The 21,687-nt window shown below is 43.3% G+C and overlaps 15 protein-coding genes and 1 non-coding gene across 16 annotated transcripts; 9 read left to right on the top strand and 7 right to left on the bottom strand. All coding sequences in view use genetic code 12, as the record gives it.

The window, feature by feature from the left end:
• Positions 1-56: 56 nt before the first annotated feature.
• On the bottom strand, positions 57-551 carry RBP1 (peptidylprolyl isomerase; the record flags this gene model as incomplete). The annotated part of the gene is made up of 1 exon (XM_001487366.1): positions 57-551. One exon carries the CDS (start codon positions 549-551, stop codon positions 57-59), a length of 495 nt encoding a protein of 164 aa, XP_001487416.1.
• A 10-nt stretch (positions 552-561) lies between these two features.
• Positions 562-2,379, top strand: PGUG_00792 (uncharacterized protein; the record flags this gene model as incomplete). The annotated part of the gene is made up of 1 exon (XM_001487365.1): positions 562-2,379. The coding sequence occupies one exon, from the start codon at positions 562-564 to the stop codon at positions 2,377-2,379; it is 1,818 nt and encodes a 605-aa protein (XP_001487415.2).
• Positions 2,380-2,698: 319 nt separating this feature from the next.
• TOM70 (protein channel) lies at positions 2,699-4,498 on the top strand (the record flags this gene model as incomplete). The annotated part of the gene is made up of 1 exon (XM_001487364.1): positions 2,699-4,498. The coding sequence occupies one exon, from the start codon at positions 2,699-2,701 to the stop codon at positions 4,496-4,498; it is 1,800 nt and encodes a 599-aa protein (XP_001487414.1).
• A 188-nt stretch (positions 4,499-4,686) lies between these two features.
• TEP1 (putative phosphatidylinositol-3,4,5-trisphosphate 3-phosphatase) lies at positions 4,687-5,679 on the top strand (the record flags this gene model as incomplete). Its single annotated transcript, XM_001487363.1, has 1 exon — positions 4,687-5,679. The coding sequence occupies one exon, from the start codon at positions 4,687-4,689 to the stop codon at positions 5,677-5,679; it is 993 nt and encodes a 330-aa protein (XP_001487413.2).
• A 109-nt stretch (positions 5,680-5,788) lies between these two features.
• On the bottom strand, positions 5,789-6,370 carry PGUG_00789 (uncharacterized protein; the record flags this gene model as incomplete). The annotated part of the gene is made up of 1 exon (XM_001487362.1): positions 5,789-6,370. One exon carries the CDS (start codon positions 6,368-6,370, stop codon positions 5,789-5,791), a length of 582 nt encoding a protein of 193 aa, XP_001487412.2.
• A 325-nt stretch (positions 6,371-6,695) lies between these two features.
• Positions 6,696-9,206, top strand: PGUG_00788 (uncharacterized protein; the record flags this gene model as incomplete). Its single annotated transcript, XM_001487361.1, has 1 exon — positions 6,696-9,206. One exon carries the CDS (start codon positions 6,696-6,698, stop codon positions 9,204-9,206), a length of 2,511 nt encoding a protein of 836 aa, XP_001487411.2.
• Positions 9,207-9,223: 17 nt separating this feature from the next.
• Positions 9,224-9,778, top strand: TOM22 (Tom22p; the record flags this gene model as incomplete). The annotated part of the gene is made up of 1 exon (XM_001487360.1): positions 9,224-9,778. One exon carries the CDS (start codon positions 9,224-9,226, stop codon positions 9,776-9,778), a length of 555 nt encoding a protein of 184 aa, XP_001487410.1.
• Positions 9,779-9,844: 66 nt separating this feature from the next.
• Positions 9,845-10,495, bottom strand: PGUG_00786 (uncharacterized protein; the record flags this gene model as incomplete). The annotated part of the gene is made up of 1 exon (XM_001487359.1): positions 9,845-10,495. One exon carries the CDS (start codon positions 10,493-10,495, stop codon positions 9,845-9,847), a length of 651 nt encoding a protein of 216 aa, XP_001487409.2.
• On the bottom strand, positions 10,422-11,039 carry PGUG_00785 (bifunctional diacylglycerol cholinephosphotransferase/ethanolaminephosphotransferase; the record flags this gene model as incomplete). Its single annotated transcript, XM_001487358.1, has 1 exon — positions 10,422-11,039. One exon carries the CDS (start codon positions 11,037-11,039, stop codon positions 10,422-10,424), a length of 618 nt encoding a protein of 205 aa, XP_001487408.2.
• A 550-nt stretch (positions 11,040-11,589) lies between these two features.
• PGUG_00784 (uncharacterized protein) lies at positions 11,590-12,681 on the top strand (the record flags this gene model as incomplete). Its single annotated transcript, XM_001487357.1, has 1 exon — positions 11,590-12,681. The coding sequence occupies one exon, from the start codon at positions 11,590-11,592 to the stop codon at positions 12,679-12,681; it is 1,092 nt and encodes a 363-aa protein (XP_001487407.2).
• A 20-nt stretch (positions 12,682-12,701) lies between these two features.
• PGUG_00783 (uncharacterized protein) lies at positions 12,702-13,334 on the bottom strand (the record flags this gene model as incomplete). Its single annotated transcript, XM_001487356.1, has 1 exon — positions 12,702-13,334. One exon carries the CDS (start codon positions 13,332-13,334, stop codon positions 12,702-12,704), a length of 633 nt encoding a protein of 210 aa, XP_001487406.2.
• A 233-nt stretch (positions 13,335-13,567) lies between these two features.
• PGUG_00782 (uncharacterized protein) lies at positions 13,568-15,187 on the top strand (the record flags this gene model as incomplete). The annotated part of the gene is made up of 1 exon (XM_001487355.1): positions 13,568-15,187. One exon carries the CDS (start codon positions 13,568-13,570, stop codon positions 15,185-15,187), a length of 1,620 nt encoding a protein of 539 aa, XP_001487405.2.
• Positions 15,188-15,403: 216 nt separating this feature from the next.
• Positions 15,404-16,711, bottom strand: PGUG_00781 (RTA1 domain-containing protein; the record flags this gene model as incomplete). The annotated part of the gene is made up of 1 exon (XM_001487354.1): positions 15,404-16,711. One exon carries the CDS (start codon positions 16,709-16,711, stop codon positions 15,404-15,406), a length of 1,308 nt encoding a protein of 435 aa, XP_001487404.1.
• Positions 16,712-18,265: 1,554 nt separating this feature from the next.
• PGUG_05970 lies at positions 18,266-18,353 on the top strand. The gene has a single exon. It is a non-coding gene; the product is annotated as a tRNA-Met (tRNA).
• Positions 18,354-18,385: 32 nt separating this feature from the next.
• MPS1 (serine/threonine/tyrosine protein kinase) lies at positions 18,386-20,581 on the top strand (the record flags this gene model as incomplete). Its single annotated transcript, XM_001487353.1, has 1 exon — positions 18,386-20,581. One exon carries the CDS (start codon positions 18,386-18,388, stop codon positions 20,579-20,581), a length of 2,196 nt encoding a protein of 731 aa, XP_001487403.2.
• Positions 20,582-20,628: 47 nt separating this feature from the next.
• Positions 20,629-21,639, bottom strand: ARP2 (actin-related protein 2; the record flags this gene model as incomplete). Its single annotated transcript, XM_001487352.1, has 1 exon — positions 20,629-21,639. One exon carries the CDS (start codon positions 21,637-21,639, stop codon positions 20,629-20,631), a length of 1,011 nt encoding a protein of 336 aa, XP_001487402.2.
• Positions 21,640-21,687: the final 48 nt, after the last annotated feature.

Here is a 21,687-nt window from a genome sequence, read left to right as displayed (position 1 = left end):
CACAACTAACAATTAACAATTCATCATTATCAATTCACAATTACCACCTCACTTATTTAGTTCACCTTCAACAATTCCACATCAAAAAGTAAGGTTGAGTTGGCTGGGATAGGACCGACGCTTCTGGGTCCGTAAGCCTCGTGACTAGGAATAGTCAATTTGGCACGGGTTCCAACAGACAACTTGGGGATTCCAGTATCCCATCCAACAATCACCTGGCCAACGCCAATGGTGCATTGGAATGGCTTTCCTCTGTCACGAGAAGAATCGAACTTTTTACCGTTTTCCAAAGTTCCAGTGTAGTGGATGGTGACCAAGTCTCCAGGCTTGGCATAAGTCTTGCCATCGCCTTCTTGCAAAATTTCAATTTGGGTGGTTTGTGGAGCAGACATAATTCTTGTGGTGGTGAAAGTTCTGAATTGAGTTCTTGGGAATAGTCTAAATGTGGACTTTAACATTTCATCGCCGTTTGCGCTGGGGGTGGGTTGTGTGCAGGGTGGACGGCACTCCTCAAACCCGAATTCGCAATTTATGTACACTCCATAGATCATCGTCACGGCAATGGGCTATGATATCAAGGTCGAAATCGATCGAAGTTCTACTGGGGGCACGTTCACGAACTATGATACGATCCGAGGAACCGTCACCTTGGCTGTAACCTCGTCAATATCGGTCAATCATATTCTGGTGAAACTTGAAGGTGTTTCGAAGACTGAGCTCGTGGTTCCAAAAGTATCAGCTAAAAGAGACCGAAAGGATAAAGAACGCGATAAACGCTTACAAGACGAACACAAGGTGCTTTATGATACAATGATTGTTTTTCCGCCAGATAATGTGAGACAAGTTTCCAGTGCCAAGGAATTCACTTTGACTCCAGGAAACTATAGGTATCCATTTGAGTTTAAGATCCCGCTAAACAACTCGTGTGTGAAGCTTCTGGGCATCACAAATGCCGTGCTGTTTAATCCCCAACGGTTCGACTTTTCCATCAACAATGGCAACTTCAACAGAAACACGATCAGGAACATTGCTACACTGTACATTAATAATGCTACTGGGGCCCAAGGTCCACAGCAAGCACAACGAGACCAAGGTGACTATCATATAGTGAGCCAGCTTCCGCCTTCGCTAAGTGGAATTGGTGACTTTGCTAGTATCAAGTATTTTGTCAAAGTGACATGCAAGCGAGCATCGTTGCTCAAAATGAACTTGCGTGCCACCGATCCATTCATTTTTCTTCCCTTGGATTTGGACGAAAACAACCAAATTTTGGGTCTGAATCAGTCTCGTGAAGACAATCGTGAAGTTTTCGTGAGGAAAGACATTGTGTTTAAAAACAAGGTTCCTTCCGTAAATGGAGTGGTAATTCCCAGCGATAAGAAATTGCCGCCTAATCCACGCCCAAGAGGATTCCTCACGAGATTACTTGATCCTGGAACTAGTAGCGGGAACACAGCGCTGACAAGTCGCCAGGAAAACTCGATGGACGTTCCCTTTGCTTTTGAAGTGCGCTTCCGTCATCCCGCCTTCTTGATTCCCACAAAAAAACCTTCGTTCAAACTTTTCTTGGTCACTTCCGTCAACCCAAATAACTTTAACAATGCCAAATTCGGACGTCCAGACGAATCTAATGGTCTTGGAGTGATATTCATGCAGCGGCTTATCGTGGAATTACGCTCAATAACCACAATTTCAGTGCTTGAGTCCGATGGCCACTCGAAAACAATACATCGCTCCCGCCACGACGAAAAGATTCCAGTGGCTAACAATGCCCTCAATAACGTCAAGTTTGATTTCTCTAATGCTACGAGACAGAAATCGTCTTCAACGACTTCCAATTATGGTTCGCGAGAACTATATGAGATAGAGATTCCCGCCAAATACTACGAAAACTGTATTTTGCCAGATCGTCTCTCTCCTTCATTCACAACTTGCAATATTTCACGGCAATACAACTTGCTGGTTGTGGCAGGATTTTCCAGCGAAAGAATTGTTGATTCTAGAAACCAGCACGAAATGACTGCTAAGGTGCGGTATGTGGATCTTCAATGCACCGATATGAAGGTATTGAGCGGAATAGGCATGTCAAATTCTTTACAGTCTCCATCAATGCGTCCAGAAAAAGAACCACTTCCACCAAAGAAACCAAGACGTCCCGAAGCTCCACCTTTGCCAAGCAAGTCACAAATGGCATCACAGCAAAACGAGCCGACCCCACATGATCCATCACCACACTACGAGCAAGCAGATTCATCAGCGTCGAATCCTCCACTTCCGACCTATGATGATGTTATGAACCAGAGCACGAGTAGCAATGGCAGAGGAACAAGAAGACAGTACCAGCAAGACGAACAATACTATGTCAATACTGACGTATAGACGTCCCCATATAAACCAGATACACCTATGCATGAATTACGGAACATATAACTAACAATTCGTGTATATCACTATGCCGAATACCTTTAGTCAATAAATAACAGTATGAATCAAAAATAATTTACATATTGCCATTATGAGTATAAATCGTACGACTATGTACCTACTTGATATTTGCACCCATTCCGGTACGTTGCAACTTTCCCCGTCCTCTCACAAAACAGTCGTGCCGCTACCATACTGTTGAAAAATTGTGATTCAAGAGGCGAACCGACAGGAACAACCTAAAGTTGCGGACGCGGTTTCAGCTACATCAATAATGGCTTCCGACAGCTTTTTTGTAAGGAACAGAACAGCTATTGCTGTAACAACCTTGGCTGGTGTTTCGGCTATTGGTGCATACTACTATTACACCCAACAAGCCGAATCACAAGACGAAGACAAAAAGAAGAAGAAGAAGAAATCGAAGAAGAAGGGAAAGCCATCTCCAGGAGCTTCCAATGGCACAACTACTGCAACCCCCTCGGTCGGGTCTAGCAAGATTTACCCTGTAGACTCGAAAACTGGATTGCCAAACATCACCGAGAGTGACATTAGCAACCTCTCGGCCAAGGACCGCGAAGCCTGGGCAATGGCGTTGAAGGAGGATGGAAATACCGAGTTTAAGAGCAAAAACTACGAGAACGGGATTGCCTACTACACTGCTGCTTTGCAATTGAAGAATGATCCAGTGTTTTACTCCAACAGATCTGCATGTTACGCAGCTCTTCAGGATCACGAAAATGTCATCAAGGATACCACGGAAGCGATCAAGTTGAAGCCTGATTACACCAAGTGTGTGTTGAGAAGAGCCACATCGTACGAAATCTTGGAAAACTACACCGAGGCCATGTTTGATTTGACCGCTTTGACCATCTACGGAGGTTTCAGTAACAAGTCAGTCGAAGAAGTTTTGGAAAGAGTCTTGAAGAAACATGCCGTCAAGATTGTTGAAGAAGACTTGAAGCACAGAGTACCTGAATTGCCTTCTGCTTCCACCATCTCGTCGTTCTTTGGAGCTTTTGCACCTGAAACTAACCCCGAGGGTATCAGTGAAGAATCCACCGGTGCCGACAAGTTCTTGTACGACACAATCTCCAACTTGAACGCTAACACCATTGAAGGCTACGAGGCCGCCGACACTTTGGTGAACCAAGCTGTGGAAGCTTATAAGGTTGACGAGTTGAATGCCAACTCTGAAAATGCTGCCAAGGCCGCTATTGCATTGGAATACTCTGCTGCAATGAAATTCTTGAAAAACGAACCAACTGCTGCTGCTGCTGATATTGCAAAGGCTATCGATTTGCAGCCCAGAGCGAGAACCTACGTCTTCAGAGCCTTGATCAGTGCTGATAAGGCATCATTTGGCGAGGCACTTCAAGACTTTTCTACTGCTGCGGCTATGGATCCTAAGAGCCCCGATGTATTTTATCAATTAGGCCAGTTGTATTACCTCACAGGTGACTTGGAAAAGGCCAAGGACAATTTCACCAAGGCTATGGAATTGAATCCAAACAACGTGTATGCTCACATTCAATTGGCTTGTATTACTTATAAGAACGGTGCTGTCAAGGAAGCTGAAGAAAAATTTACCCAAGCTAAATTGAAGTTCACAACTTCTCCTGAGGTGCCCAATTACTTTGGTGAGATTTTGGCTGATCGTGGAGAAATGGACTTGGCATGCAAACAGTTTGAAATTTCGGCCAGATTACAAGAAGCATTACCAACCTACTCTGTTGGTGCACTCCCATTGATTAACAAAGCCAGTTTGATTTCAAGAGAGTCCATGGAGAGAATCGACGAAGCTGAAGAGTTGCTCACAACAGCATGTGCTTTAGATCCAAAGTCGGAGCTCGCAAGAATTACATTGGCTCAAATCAAGTTACAAAAGGAAGATGTTGACGAAGCTATTGTTTTGTTCGAAGAGTCGTCGAAGCTCGCCAGATCCATCGAAGAGAAAGTACAGGCCACGTCTTTTGCCGAAGCCACCAAAATGCAAAGGCGCATCAAGCAAGACCCTGTATTGGCACTTAAGATTGAAGAAGTCATGAAGCAGGCAATGATGCAGCAGCAAAGCTAAGGGCTTTGCTAAGCAATGCTACCTTTTACGGGGTGTACTTCAAAGCCGTTGTATATATTTGTTGGTAGAGTTCCCGAACGGAATTTGACTATATGTGTTTGTCTCGTACTGCTTTCTTCTTTTCGCACCATTTTCGCACCCATTTCATCTCTATTTGTACCATGTTCAATTGCACCTCGAACTTCTGAATGTCGTGGCTTCTTCGGGAAGCAGCAACTCTCTCCACGAGAACTTATAGTGTTCCAGAACTCAACTTGAAGTTGGACTTGTCGTACATTACCCCACAGTTAATTGTATGTTCGGGTCCCGTAAACTCTTATCGAAAATCATGGTATCGATATACTACCAGTAGTTTACGTGACTTTCTAAACCACAAACATGTCTCTAATGGACAAAAACATTGGCGTATATGGAACTTTCGTGGGGAAGGACCTGGCTACTCAATGAAAGATTTTGAAAATCGGGTTGCATATTTCCCATTTCCCGATCACCAACCGCCACCATTCAATATCATGATAAGAATAGTTGCAAGTATCGACAACTACTTGGGCTCTGACCCTCGAAATGTAGCTGTGTTACATTGTAAGGCCGGAAAAGGCCGGTCTGGGACCATTGCTTGTGCTTATATCATGTATAAGAGCATTGAGGAACGTCTTTTGCACCCACAAGAAGCCAATGATATATTCACTTCCCGTCGCATGAACCTCCATTTTGGCGACGGTGTTTCAATTTTGTCACAACGAAGGTACTTGAACTACTGGTATAGCTTTCTCTTTCAGCTGCAGAATACTGATAACATTCTAGTGCCATTAGACCAACCACCAATAACCATTGAAAAGATTATGGTGAAAGCCGCAAGAATTCCCTTCGACATAAAGCTTGAGACATACAGGTTTAAAGAATCGGGCTACGAAGGAGTGGAGGGAATGGTGGAATTGTTCAAATACCATGTTTCTCCAACAAAAGGTACGTCCCACATCACCATAAATGTACCCCATCTCCAAGTTTCCTCTGCTCTGGATTTGCGCCTAACTATCACCGAAGCTTGTTACACCTGGTTCTGTCCGCATTTTGAGACAAACCGGTATTTCCTCGAGTGGACCTCTTTCGATGGGTACTTGGGAACACAATTTCGAGGTCCACAGATCTTTGACATGTTGGAGGTAAATTGGAGAGAGTGACAGAGAAAAGGGAAGCTACTACATGGTGAACACAGAGTAACTTAGAACTGGTTGATTGTGACTAATTATATTAGCTGTGGTTGGAGAAATGCAAATGCAATGCGTAGTATTAGCCGCCTTTCTTCTCATTGTCGAGTGTAAGCCAGAATTCCCTTATAGCCGCCTGAACTTTATCAAGGTCGTCCTTAGCGTTGGAAACAAGAGAGACAACATTATTCTTGCCAAGAGTGAACGGGCGAGATACACCGATTTTGTCATTGACGATGATCTTGTCGTTATCCCATTTCACGTTACTTTTGCCAAACGCATCTGCCAAGTGGCGAAAAACCTTCGATGCAACTGGTTTACGTTCCTGGCGTGGTACGTCATGTGGTGGCGGATTTGGTGATTCTTCTAATGCTCTTTGTAGCGATTGGTCTAATTTTTCAATAGGGAGATGATAGAGAATAGGCTGACCTTTCAGTGCATTGAATCCGTTCTTTTTGGAAGGAAAGGGCGGTAGCACCTGAATAGACTTTATGAATGCAGTATTTATGAATTTGAAGCTTTGTTCGCCACTTTTCGTTGACTTGACTTTGAGGGCGATCACCTGTTGATTGCTGGCAGTAGCATAGATGGTGCCTGTAGTGGTCTGGTCCAACAAAGTAGTGATCTTGACTTTCAAGTTTGATGCCTGTTCAATTTTATTCATGGATATACGGTCATGAAAATGTAGGGAATGTTTGTATGAAGACGTTGGCACGGCAATACAATTTTCGCTTCGATCTGGGACTGGTAGTACTGCAGATAAGACAGAAATATATCAGGAAGATGAAAGAATAACTATTTGAAGATTGACGTCTGGAGTGTTGTGAAGCTGCTTTCGTGTTGATGTGAGCTCCTAGAGGGTTTCTTGCTACTCTGTACTCACTCAATTGACTTTGTCGTCCTGCTTTCATTAAACTGTCAGCCTCTTTGTGCAGTCCTGCACCAATTTGGATTTGCGCATTTGTCCTTCTTCTAGCTATGTGCCAAAGATGCAAAATGATACTGTTCTGATAGACCAATTGGAAGATCAGCTCATTGACCATCCCGACGCGAAAACACGCATACAATTAAATGCAGAAACCCTTGATGAAGCGTTTCAAAAGAAACTCAATGCTCGTGCTGAACAAATTGCGAATCAGAATGCTATATTTCACGATGCTGAAGATGGCACAGATGAGATGGAGAGTAGCAATGGAAGAAGAGAGCCTCCAGTTACGATCAAAAACAATTTGCCCTATAAAAATGTTGAAGTAGAAACTTTTGAAACCCAGGTATCTGAGTGGTTTGTGTCTCATGACTACGAAATATTGCAGCTAAAACTGTTGAAAAGAGATAAACTGACAAATCAAGAAGTCCAGAAGCTCATTGAGGAACTTGGTAATGATATAAAGGACGAATCAGCCATTGGAAATGTGGAAATTTGGAGAACACTTTTGTATTTCGCTTTAGGTGAATACCACGAGTGCACTTCCGTCTCCCAACAAACTGAATCCATGAAGAAAAATCTTCGAAGCTTGCACGATCTCGGTATTTCAGAGTTTATTGCGGTATTTGTCAAGAGATTGACCGGTAACAATGAAGTTGATGATCTTACATTATTCATGGTGATTACAATACATTACCTTCTCATAATAACGAGTTTGCATTCTGAAACCAAATACACAAGAGAAATGTCTACGATCATGCACAAACATGGCATTTTGTCCCATTTGTTTTCCTTCGTTTCCCAACAAGCTAAAAGTCAGCATCGTACGAGAAACTATTTGAAAATCATCAAACATCTAATGCTCCTCCAATTCGGTACCCAGTCTCACCTAGCCTCAACAATGTCATTTTTAAACAATTTGCATGGAATTGAGGTTGATACAGACTCCAAATCACTCACTTGCTCGCCTTTGCAGTACTTTACAATACGAGAGAATTTGATGGACAAATATCCACTGTATCCCTTGCTGCAAACGGGCAAATCACCAAAAGTGGAAAACCATTACGGCTTCTTCATGGCCGCTAATACCTTCTCCAACTCCTTATCTAACCTCTTGGAGAACCCACGTCCTAATAGAGCCCATACGGCACAGACCCAGCTTCCTGCCCAAACCGTGCACATTGCAACTCCAACACCAACTCCCCCATCTGTTGCCTCAGAATTCATGTCGGGTGGAGAAAAGATCAGAAAACTGTACCAAATAAACCAAGGAATGCCATTTATCTATCCAACAGATGGCCTTACCGCTATTCCAAAAGCAGTGGATGAAGCATATAACATCTTCAGTAGTGCTGTCAAGGAGGACTTGGTTAGCCAGCAATTTTGGGACGAAAGGCAACGGTTTATGAAGCAAGAACGAGGATTTGCGGAAGAGTCGAACAATACAACAGACGACAAATATCGGTACTCTCCTTCTCTTTTGGAGAAGTACCAAGAAAATACCGAAGAAATTAACTCGTTGTTACGCATCGAAGACTTTTATGAAAAGAATCTAGCAGACTTTTATGATTTCATTCTGCTTTTAGTGGAGATTATAAACGTGAGCAAAATAGACTACCCATTGACTTATGCCGAGTTCGAGCTCAACAGGGCCATCGCTGGAGAAGCACACTACGACGATATCCTGCCGGAAAAGTTGAGACTCTACATCCAGAAAGAGGCGGAAATCATTGCCGTGAAAGAAATCACATTGAAAACGATCAGTGGAATAGTTGATATTCTTTTAACTTGGTTCAAGGTCAGTCATATTTTAAAGTGCCATCACTTGACATCAGTCTTGTACGACCAGCAATACTTTGAAGCGTTGTTTGAATTTTTGAACAATTGCTTCGACAATAACAACATTCAGATTCGAAAGCTGGAAGTAGACGGTCCTGGAGTGACGTGGGTTTATCAAAACCGGCTTTTGAATCCTCAAATTGAAATTCCAGATTTCAACTTTTTCACTGTTTGCCTTGAAAGACAAGTAGACAATTACCAGTATCTATTCATCAATAAGGTGCCCTTGAGTGACATTCCATTTGATAAGACCACCAATGAACGAACATTGGAAACTTTCAACTACAATGCATGCGCAGCTATCGATCACTTGCTTAGGATTGCCGACGAGATTCTCATTGACAATATGAGCCAGCGAGTGTTTGTTCTCAACGAATTGAAGCCTACCGACGTATTAAAGGCAATAGTTACCAACTACCAAAATGACCGAATCATAACCTCGATACTCAACATTCTCAAAAAATTGGTTCCATACCAAGGACGAAAATGGAAAGCATCCAACATGGATATCATATCGATTATATACCTCAAATGTGACCTAAGTCTTAAAGATGACTGGCTCAGCGGAAAAGATTTAGAGAGCGACTTCAACACTGCCTACGAACAAGAAATTGCCCTTCGGGGACTTTTACAATTTTTCAACATGCGCCACTACCCCAAGCAGATGGAGGAGTTGGGATACGATTTATCAAAGGTTCCACGCCTTGACATTGAAATTGACGACACTTATGTATAGTAACCATTGCAGCCATTATGCAACCAATATCTCCAACCTGCAGTAGAAGTCGTGCGCGTTTCGTCAAATTTTTAGTAACCTCACCGAACAGCAAGAGTTGCCCGTTAACACCCACCCAAATGGTTAAATTAACTCAAGTTGACGACGCTACCGCAAACGATTTCACCGCCTCTGAGAAGCAGACGTTTGCTCACTCGGCTGGCAGTGACTCTGAAATCAGTGATTCTGACTCCGACATCGAGGACGATTTCGACCTTGAAAACGAGACATTGGTCGATAGATTGGTGGCTTTGAAAGACATTATTCCTCCTCAAAACAGAACACAAATCTTGAATGCCAGTGAGGTTGCCAAGAGCTACCTTATTTCCGCACTTCATAGATCAGGAAACTTGTTGTGGGGTTTGACCTCATCGGCATTATTATTGGGAGTTCCATTATCGTTGGCCATTTTGGCTGAAACCCAGTTGCAAGAGATGGAGAAGGAAATGTCATTACAGCAGTCTGCACAGGATGTGTTGGCTCCTGGTTCTGAGTCTGCGTTTGGCGATGAGAAGAAGGTTGCGACTGCTTAAGATTGATGATGACGCTTGTACATAAGTTCTAGCTAAGAAAAAAACAGATCTAAGAATTCTAGTGTTTCAGGCACGCTTGTGCTTGATGGACAAGGCGTAGATATCCAAGTAGGTGGTGATCTCGTAGATAATTTCGTTGATGAACATGCCATGCACTCCCAAGGTGACGCCGAATCCGAGCCAACTAACGCAAAGTAAGACATCATCCTGGTCATAGTTGTAAATGTTGACGAGAAAGTGCGTCAATATCAATTGGGCTAAAGGCAAGAACATGGGGAGCTGGATCATGGGGAACTTTTGTAAGGTTAAATGAGCCAAAATGATACGGCCAACAGAGAACGCAATGGTAAGGCCAATGGACAACAACAATGGCATGGCGTGGGTATACAAGTAGTCTGGGTATACCCAAGTCAACAATATGATACTCAAATAGTAGCCAAAGAAAGGGTATAGTCCATGAAAAGCTTCCATGGTTTTAGTTTGCACCTTTTCCTCGTTATCCTTGTTCTTTTCCAGGAACTTTTTATTGACGTTGTGCATTGCAGAAGCGATGTTGAAGTAGAGAGAAGCCAATCCAAGCACAGCACAGGCAGTTTTGCCGTCTATAGTGACTTGCTCTACGCCAATGTTCAATGACGACAAATCAAGACTCAAGAGTTGAACGTCCCAGATATCGGGTCCCAAAACTCCAGTGATGCAGTATACAACACAGATCATCAAAATACCCTCGACAGGGCCGCTGAAGGACGAGAGAAACAAGGTGTGAGTGTGGTACTCTTCCCAAGTGGAAGCATAAAAGTTGCAGACCGATGCAAATTTGAGTCAACAATGTCAATTTTCCGTAGCCCATTTTGAACACGGAAGCAAACACAATGGATCCCAAAGTTGTGTTGATGGCGTCTATGGAATGGTCGAACAATTCACCCAATGGACCACTTTGGCCGGTATTACGGGCATGGCAACCATCGCAACCATCGAACGTTTGGTACATGAACAAGCCAAAAGCATAGAAAAAGTAGCACCATCTGGGTTGTGATTGGTCCAAGTAAGGCGAGTAGTAGAACACGGCAAAAAGATTAACAATCACAAACATAAGCCCGAGCAACGTGATCACATTGGGAGCCATCGACATGGGGAAAATCTTGACAAAATGATTCCACCATTTTTTTAGGATATACTTTGAAATAATCGAATGATCTTCCGATGAGTATTTGTATAACTTCAAGTTACCAAGCTTGTTGGACGGAATGAAGTAACCCATGGTATTTTGGTTGCCAGTTGCAAACGGTTGGATGAAAACAGTTCAACCATTTGAAATTTGCACGTGCGGAAGCAAGGAACCCCACAACACCAATGCGAAGCACGGTGGTTTACCAATTAATGCAGCCAAGACGAGCTAAGACTTAAAATTTACGAACTATGATCATTGCAGCCAAATGATTATGCGGGGACGGCACCGGGCCGGCGTGGTGAGCCGATGTGGTGAACCGATGTTGGTGGGCTCGTGTTCCTGAAGATCTCGTCATGTGACGTCATTCTCAGGTGTCTCGAATGCACGATCGGCGGCCTGAGCCCCACAGTCCGATGCGGCTAAGGTTTTAACGTTGGTGAGGTGCAGAAACATGACCGCAGTAAACCTTATGCGGCAGCCTCGTACCGATCGTTATCGCGATTATTAATGACTGCGATGCAGCCGTGCGGCCGGCGTTCGTATACCGTCATGCGGGCCATTGTAGGCTTGGCAAGAATAGGTCGCGCTATATAAAACCAGCCATCCCCTCTTGGCCCGTAAATATTTTGTAAACTACAGAATGATGGAAGAATCAAATAGTAATGCCCAATTGGACCATTCGTTGGATTCATTTGATAAACTGTACAAGCCTACTGTTCGTGATGAGCCCCAAGTTAAACCAGAAATGGTGGTGAAGAATTTCGCAAAAGAGTATCCCACACCCCCACAAAACGGTTACCAAAAGTTCGTTACCTCCCTTGGTTCTATGTTTGGTACCTGTGGTATTTTCTGTTTCTTATGTGAAAACCCCTACAAAAAGGTGGATCAAGGTGAAGTTGGTCTTGTGCAGACGTTTGGTGCGTTGTCTCGTACGGTGGAACCAGGACTTTCCTACGTCAACACGTGGTCCGAGTCTTTGGTCAGGGTCAATGTCAAGGTTAATATCAGAGAAATTCCCGCCCAGAGTTGTTTTACAAGGGATAATGTCAGTGTGATCGTCACTTCAGTGGTGTACTATAACATCATTGACCCACAGAAAGCTATCTTTTCCATCTCTAACATCAACGAGGCCATTGTGGAAAGAACCCAGACTACGTTGAGAGACGTCATTGGTTGTCGTGTGTTGCAGGATGTGGTGGAAAAACGAGAGGAAATTGCCGATAGTATTGAGCTGATTATTGCGAAAACCGCATTCGACTGGGGTGTCAATATTGAGTCTATTTTGATCAAGGACTTGCAATTGCCTCCAAAGGTGCAATCCTCGTTGTCCATGGCTGCCGAGGCCAAGAGAATTGGAGAGGGTAAGATCATTAATGCCAAGGCTGAGGTTGAAAGTGCCAAATTGATGAGAAAGGCCGCTGATATTTTGGCTTCGAAACCAGCTATGCAAATCAGGTATTTGGATGCTATGCAAAACATGGCCAAGTCTCCGGGATCAAGGGTCATTTTCATGCCTTCTGCCCAGGAAATTGAACGCATGGCTGGAACCAATGTGAGTGAGGGCGCTGGAGTCGCTCCATCTCGAATCGAAGAAGAAGACCCAGATTGGGCCAAGCCTGCCACCCCTCACCACACGGGGTCAGGTATGACTAATCGTAATATTGCAAACACAGTGGCCATCCAGGAAGCAATGGCTCCCGAGGAAGGACAAACGCCAGAATATCTTAATTAGTTAATGTGAAAGTTATGAACTCAAGTTTTTTGCCCAATTCGTTGAAAGTATCGTTCTTTGTAAGCCACTAATTCTTCAGGGGAAACCTTGGACTTGATCATTTCTTTGATATGCTCAAGTAACAGCAGCAGGACATCTTGTGAATCGGGCTCGGTAACTGGTAAATTCTCATTGCTGTGCGACTGAGAGCCATAAGTATCGGTACTTTCTCTGTGTTTAACCTGCGCAGTACCACCAAGCATCTGTTCTCTGTACTTGATACTCTCAAACACCACCATGTCAGAATTACGACTAATTTGTTTTTCAAGCAATTTCTGGCGATTTTCAGCTTCGTCCTTCTCTCGTTGTTTCTTCGCATTGAGAATACCTTCCATATACTTCGATCCCTGAGACTTTTGAGCTTTCTCAAGCCCAGATTCTTTTGTAGTTTCTCTTTTTGAAACCAAGTCCCAATCGTGGCTTTCCTGTGCCACCTTTTCTTCTACTTTTTGTCGCTTTCTCTCGATCTTGGCTGTAAATTCGTCTTCACTTTCCGACCCGCTCTCGTTAAAAAGAGCCTGCTTTGCAGAGCCTCCACTGCTCGCCACAACTTGAGCTTCTCCCTCGCCCTTTTTCCCACTACTAGCGTTGCCCTTCCTCAATTGGAACTTCATCGCCCTAGCCGTTCCTATCGGTTTGAAACTGCGCGCGCCGGCTGAGATTCACAGTTGAAGGAGAGATCATACACGGTAAAGCGTCTACCACCAAGCAACAAACGCCCAACATAAACAAGTCCTAGGTGGTCCACAGCATATCAGACGCACAATAGAGAACCTAGAAAGCTTTCCAATCTCGTTTCCAATCACATCTATCAACCTTAAATTCATCCAAAAATCACACCGTAACCATGGAAGGTTTCAATTGGTTAAACGTTCCCCCGCCGTCAGGATCGACTTCTCCGGCTCCACCGGTGTCATTCGGGTCAAATCCTCTGCTCCAGCAACCTCTGCCAAGAGTTCAATCACTTTCAACTGCTCTGGAAGACCATCTTCCGTATACAAGGAAGAGCAATGAATACGACGATTCCATGGGAGATCAAAGCATTCCACTTTCACTCAAAGCCCAGGATCTCACCTTGCAAGAGTCGAAGACATACATGAGATGGTATAGTGATATACTTGCTCGAACAAATACTCGAACAATCAGTATGAACGACGTGTACAATTTTCTTGGCAACTTCAAGATCAGTGCCGAGATAAAGAACCATATCAACCGCATATTCAATAAAATACTATACTCCATCAATATCGGGGAGTTTTTTGCATTGCTTAGGGTCATTGCCCATACATTGAATGGAGCCGAACCATCAAGAAAGCTCATTACCCTTCCAGCTTCTGTCCCTACTCCGCCTTCCATTTTGTCTAAGAAACGCCAGAATGACGAAGAGGAAGACACTGGAGTATCTGCACCATCATCTCAGGATCAAGACAAACCGCTTGACTTGGACAGTTTTACTCAATTTATTCTTACTGGTGAGCGACCAGATGCACGAAAAGCGCCGTCGAAGAAACGAAAGTCGGTCAAGTTTTCTGACCAGATAGTTACCGATGTTCATGACTCTGCCCAGATGACTCCTGGTCACTCACCCCTGCCTCAGCCGCTTGACTACTCGCTCCCAATGAACCAATTGTTGAACAATCTCAGCTCCAAAAAGACAGACGATGAAGAGGCTCAGATATTGAGAGATATGGAACCCCAGATAAACCACTTCCAAAACCTCAATTCTGTGGACACAGCATCCATAGATGGGGTGCCGTCCACCATCCATCCGCATCGCCATTCCGAGAACTTACTTAGACCCAATATGACGGGACCAGCGCAAATGGCCCATATGCTCAGTCCATCACCATCAAGACAAACCCCACAGCTTTTGCAACCAAATATGACAGGACCAGCTCAAATGGCAAGGCTTTATGGTCTTAATGGCAACCAAGAAGAACAACCTGCCCATCCCCAGGTGACCAATCCCGAGCAAATGGCACAGCTATTCTCGCCAGACCCTACTGAAAAGGTAGATCCAACTCCTCGTGTTTCATTGCAGTCGTTTACTGATCAGATGACTGGAAATACTATAGACAATACTCTTCGCAATGCTCAATTGGGTTCATCAGCAGAACGTGCACTCCCACCGCCTCCTGTTCCAGCTAGACGAAATCGATCATTGTCCTCGCCAATTCCAAATTGGAATACTGGTGAAGATCAGATATCACCATTGAAAAACAGGTCACAGAATGGAAGACAATTACCACCGCCTCCTCCTCCATCTCGTCGAAGAGCATCTCCTTCAGTTTCTTCACCTCAACCTCCAGCTTTGCCGCCCAAAGTATCTATCAATGGAGACCAGCCGGATCCCGTGCTGTTTTATAAGCATGAAACAGAGAGTAACAGTACTTCAGATATTCTCCATGATCTTCGTGCATTACAAGAGGAAGTTGATAAAATTAGAGATATGACAGGAGGGTTCTGAGTTGACATTAAACGCTATAGACAAGGGAATACAAGGAGGTAATACAAATTATTTCAACTTTTGTCCCAATGCTGACCCCCAGAAATTGCAACAGAATGAATTATATCCATGGGTGCAAAAAAAAAGCAGGAACTGGTAATCTTCAGTGAGACATTGTCGATGCTACTTACTACCTTGAAGCTTGCTACCATAAGTTCATTACTCTGCATATTCATATCAACTAGGGTCTGCGAAATCCTTCATCATTTCGGTCTCACTGTTGCTTTTCAATTCCTCTTCCACATCCTTGCGTTTACTAATGTGCTTTCTCTTAAGAACATTGTGCCTTCCGAAAACCCACACTGGATGGAAACACAAGTAAATGCAACCTGCAAGAGATATCATCATTGCATCGAAAACCATCATAAATGCTTCATGGTTTACGATGAAGCCAGAAAATCCAACAGCAAATTCCACAATCCGATACACGCACCGAAGATAGATAAGAACCAACGAAATCGACACATATAGTGGGAAGTATCTCATAAGTTTCCTACTTCTGATATCGGCAAATTTCGAATTATAGTACGGTTCTCTCACATTTCTTTGAAAGTTATAAGCCTTCTCGGTGGACCAATGCATCCTGAGGTAGTTCTTGAATGTTGCGTTCATAGTGGCCGTATCGCTGTTATTTGCAAAGTAGACTTTTCTGAAAAAATCGAGCCAAAGAAGTATGAAAATGGTCATGGCAAGAAGCTGAAATGAAACACCTCCAATGACAACGTCAAGCCCTATATGCTCCATTTTCTGTGAGTTAGAGGTGTCGGAAGATATACTAGCACCCGCTGCTTGAATCAAGAGAGATGCAATATCACATAAAATGAATAGGTATGAGTACCACATGGGCCTTAATTTCGAGAATTGACGGCCGTATACCACAGTTAGTTGGGCTAAGAAGAAGTAAATTCCCGCCATGATGAAAGCCGGTGCTATAGTCAAGGGTAAGAATTGCATGATGTACCAGTTTGTATTGGTTACATCATGAATACTTTTGATTCTTCCGAAGAACCCCACAAATTCAAGTCCGTAACCTAACAAAAACGTTATGTTGAACCAATGGTATCGTGAAATGGTACACATCAATAAAAAGTAAAGAGTGATGATTCCATAGACGACAAGAAAAAAATAATTGGCACCAACATTGAGGTTGTACCCATATAAATTTTGTTCGTCCACGAGCTCTTTCATGTTTAAGGTAGCGTCGAAGATAGCCTGGGTTGCCCTGGCCTGGACTGAAGAATCTGTGGCCGTTGCTAAAACATTTTCAGCACTAATCACGGTTAACGAAGCTTGAGCACCTCTCACGACCCATGTAAGACTCTGAATATTTTCTGTGAGTGTTTCCGTCGCCAATCTAGCAGTTGCAGACGATAAAGACTTTGCCAATTTCGAAGAGTGTGTGGCAGCTACCGAAGTAAGCACCGTGTGAGTTGGGATGGAACTTGGAGTCCATTTAGGAATCGAGGTTACTAAATATGAAGACATACTGAGGTTTTAGGTAGTTCCTGCTACCTTTATATAGCTCCGGAAGGCCCAATGGATTACTCAGGTATGCATGCCGCGCCACAAATCATCTATAATTGAAAAAATGGAACGGCTCATGTTGAAGGAATGACAGAAGTCGGCAGGGTTTATTTAATAAATTCTAGATCGTTTGCTAGTTTCTTATGGAATGTTGTACTGACTCTTGGTATCGACCATGACTTTTTCCCTGGTTCGTAATACCACCTTGCCTTTGCATCTTGCCCCTATACGCTGAGTGTGGAAAGGTTGAAAATAGTTACAGCCGCAGGTTGCGAGCCCGAAGCATCGTAAATATTTCACTTCTCAAACTACGGCAAAAGTAAAACAAGTCAATCACAGAATTGTTATTATCTAGATGTATCAGGCACACCTTAGTTTATCAGTGTCAGTTCTGATCAGCAACTAACGATTCAAGACGGCTGCAAGTAACCATCTCACAGAATCTGATAAATCTGAATGCTAAAAATAGAACACGGCTTATCAAGCCAAAGCGCGACCCACATGTTGACGGCTGCAGGTTCTTTCGTAACTGTATGCGGCCGGGGATTTAGTTCTCGAACCACGGAGATTCGTAGCTGTCACCGAATTACTAGTTATTTTTAGAAGGTTAGGGTGAACACATATATCGAGAATTTGAGAAACGTAACAAATTGAGAAAGTGGGATGATACAAAAATAAACTATTCGAAGCATCCACGAGATACACAAAACCACTAGTTTAAAGCTCATACAACGGGAAGATTCTTCCGCAGTAACTTTTCCAAGCTCATTTAAGTATAATTTCTGAGCTGGGTATATCACACCTTCTGGTTGTGTTGGGGTCGCAAACCAGGCCCATATTTGATAATGTATTAATGGAATGTAGCAGCTAACGTGTGAGAGCCGTGCGTTCACTCATTTTCGTATTAACATTGATTTCGGAGACTTGATTTACATCCGTATAAGGTTTATGTTTCCTGCTTCAATTCATCAAGATTCTTAAACAACCAAGATTTGCTCTGCTTTCTCTCGAGCCCCAATATAAGCCTGAGCCACTTCAGGAGGATAAACCTGGTTAATCAAACCGATATATATTTGTGAGTTGATTGCCTCTATTGGAGCATACAAAACACGCAATAAACTGATAATCACGGGTTTCTGCTCACTTACTTTTTTACTGGAAAAGAAGGTAAAGTGTTCATCAAAGTCATTATTTAGTCAAATCTTCAAAAGTTTGCACCCGAGATTTGAAAACGCAAAGCGAAGTGAATTCGTATCTGTACCTAGCCCGAGATTTCCATGTTGCGAAATCTGAACTAAACTAAACGATTACAGCATTCTACAAATTTTATCAAAAAGTATCAACGAAATCACAAACGTTGCATAACCTAATCAGTTCTTTGCCTAGAGAAATAATGGATTACTATGGCGATCTCGAGATGATAAACTGTAGCTCCAAGAGGTATCAAATGCACTTTAGAATATTTTCATCATTGCCCTACTTCAACCTACATTCTACATTCTGTACCAGCAATTGGCTTCACTAGCTCAGTTGGCAGAGCGTCAGTCTCATAGTTTATAACTGTGTCATCTGAAGGTCGACAGTTCGAACCTGCCGTGGAGCAATTGTTTTTTTTCGCCCTTTTGAACAACTTATATGCAGTCTGAATCGCGTATTTTCATCTGTACTACGGTTTGTTTACAAGCACGTTTAATTACCTCGAGAAGCGTACTGGATACACTCATTGAGACCTCATCACCCCAATCATACATTATTCCCTATGAAATGCCGTCGGACGATATAACACCTCGACCTCGAAAAGTGGTAATAAAAGACAATAAATTTCCGTTCTTTGAAGATGATGCCACTTTTGTACCACCAGCACTCAGCTCATATAGCATTTCGTTATTGAACGAACGAACTAAGCCGGTGCCGGGATCTCAGGTAACGGGTGTATACGAATTAGATTTCCCACAACTGAAAGGATTGAAAAACAAACTTTCCGTTCATTTCGGCGATCGTGGCTCTTCCGGTTTTCCACTAAACCATGATGCCCTGTCGGCTCCATCACACACAAGCCCCGGCAACTCATTCTCGACACATTCTCCAAGATTGAGGAGACAAGAACTATCAAACACTCATAATTCCATCACAGACGACCATATCAATTCTATGGACGAATCAGAACCTCGACATAATGGCCTGACAAGTCATACTGCCACTACCACTCCGGGAGAGATATTCAAACAGCCCCAACCACGGTTATCAAAGCGTATACGAGGGTCGCGGCATTTTGGGCGACTGCTTGGACCGCCAATGAGAGCTCCAAAAGTCCCCGAATCAAGTAATGAAGAAAATATTGCATCCACGCCAACGCCTTGGCACTCAAAAGATAACATGTTCGAGACCGGAATTTCCGTCTTTACCGAACTTCGACAGCATAACAATGACGTCGAGCTCTGGAAAGAGAAGGAGCTGGAACTTAGGCTGCGCATCGACGAACAAAAACGACTTAATGAACTCGACAGAATGTCAAAAAGAACTCGAAATGAAGATCTTGAAATGGCAAGCTCAAATGAAAGCTCTCAGCATAAAACACCACCTAATTCGTCAAGTATACGAGACAAGGAAAATCTTGATAAACCAGAAGTTCAGCCGCGTGATGTTGCAAGACGTCCCCTTCTGCATATCTCTTCAAATGTATTGAACATACCACACGAAGCTGAGAGTTTTCGAAAACCAAAAGCAGTGCGGCCTGGGGCATTTAGTGCTGTTCCTCTGTCCGATGACGGCAAGAAAAGAAAATATATTGCGATCAATGGAATTCAATATGAAAAGCTCGAGTTAATGGGCCGCGGAGGTACATCTAAGGTGTACAAAGTCAAGTCAATGACCAATCAGCGACTTTACGCAATCAAAAAAGTTACGTTTGACCAATTCGATGATGTATGCGTGAAAGGATTTAAAGGAGAAATAGATCTTTTGACAAAGTTGAAAGGTACCGAAAGGGTCGTTCAATTGGTCGACCATGTAATTGGAGAGGGCTCAATTTATTTAGTGATGGAATGCGGTGAAATTGATTTGGCTCATGTTTTCCAAAACAGGCTAGCAGCGACGCATCCATTAGACCTCAACTTTGTGAAGTTTCACTCCATTGAGATGCTCAAATGCGTGAGATCTGTGCATGATGCTGGTATAGTTCACAGTGACTTGAAGCCAGCAAACTTTCTCTTTATCAAAGGGGTTTTGAAAATTATTGATTTTGGTATCGCAAATGCCGTTCCCGATCATACTGCCAACATTTATCGTGAGTCTCAAATTGGCACTCCAAACTACATGGCACCAGAAACTCTTATAGGCATTGGCCATGTGACTCCCGGTCTCATGAATGCTGAAAACAATATGTTGAAAAATAAGAACACTTGGAGAGTTGGTAAGCCATCGGATGTATGGTCTTGTGGATGTATCATGTACCAAATGATTTACGGCATGCCTCCTTATGGCGGCTACTCGGGTAATCAGAGGTTTATGGCTATTATGAATCCTCAAATAAAGATTTCTTACCCTTCCAAAGGATTAGGGAATGTGCCGGTTCCCAAAAGTGCTGTTGAGTTATTACAAAAATGTTTGGCTCGAGACCCCAATGAGAGATATACTGTTGAAGAGTGTTTGGAGAGTGATTTCTTGAAGCCCAAAATAGTGAGTGAAGCATTCGTTCGTGATCTTGTGCATCTGGCAGTCAACTTTGGATATAACAGTCGTAACAACGGAACTGGATCTATCACGTCGGACTTGTATGATAGGCTAGTTGATACTGTATTGAAGGGGATAGAGGAATTGAACTATGGCTGATAGAAACACCTACAATATACAGAACATCATACTTTTACATCTAACTCTTAGCGAGGGCCCAATTTTTCCAATACTCTTGGACCTTGTTCTTCCCATTCTTGTTTTGAAATCCACATGTGATCCTTGTCGGCCATGATATTTGCCAACACGGCACCACCGATGAACACCATATGTCTTCTTCTTGGGGGATCCTCAATTCTTACTTTGAATTTATCCAACCGCGAAGCGTCGTTATTCAACACTCTGGTCAACCATAATTGTTTTAATTCCTTCTCCAACCTTGAGGGTAATCCTGGGTACATGGAGGAGCCTCCCGACAAGACGATAGCCTTGAAAAGAGATGCTCTGACGTCGAGGTCTGCGGCTTGAATTGTGTTGAAAAGGGTTTCACCAACACCAGGCAGTTCTACGTCGACCAAATGAGGTTGGAACAAACACTCTGGTGCTTCGAATCTTTCCGAGCCCACTTTGATGACTCTTCCATCGGGTAATTCGTAGGACTCTACCAAGGTGGTAGTTTCTTGAGCTAATTTTGTATCCAAATTCAAATCGTAGGAAACGTAGCACAACTTTTCCTTTATTTGTCTCACGGTTTCAAAGTCGGCGGTTCTGTTGAATGCATAGCCTCGGCGTAACAACAAGTTGATCAAGTTACGAGTTACATCTCTTCCGGCAACATCTAATCTCTTTGTCAAATGGTTTAAAACCACTGATTCGTACACTGGCACGATATGAGTAACACCATCTCCGGAGTCAACCACGACACCAGAACTCAATCCTTGAGCGTACAACGCCAACACTGCCTGAATAGCAACATAGACACCTCCGAACTGGTATTTCTCAAACATAACATCACACATAGTTTCTCTATTCTTCAATGGGTTCATGGGAGGTTCTGTCAACAAAATTTTTTGTCCTTCAGTGGAAATTTTCATTCTCTCGTAGAACGCATAGTCCCATAAATGCTCCATATCCTCCCAATTCTTGATGATACCGTTTTCCATGGGATAACTAATCTGTAACAATGATCTGACGTCGCTGGCTTCACTGCCACACATTATATCTTTAATTTCTACATCAGAAGGAACCAACACATTTCTCTCCTC

Source organism: Meyerozyma guilliermondii, genomic scaffold (genome assembly GCF_000149425.1).
Source record: "Meyerozyma guilliermondii ATCC 6260 scaffold_1 genomic scaffold, whole genome shotgun sequence".
Classification (NCBI taxonomy): Eukaryota; Fungi; Ascomycota; class Pichiomycetes; order Serinales; family Debaryomycetaceae; genus Meyerozyma; species Meyerozyma guilliermondii.
This window is presented reverse-complemented; position numbering and strand designations above follow the sequence as displayed.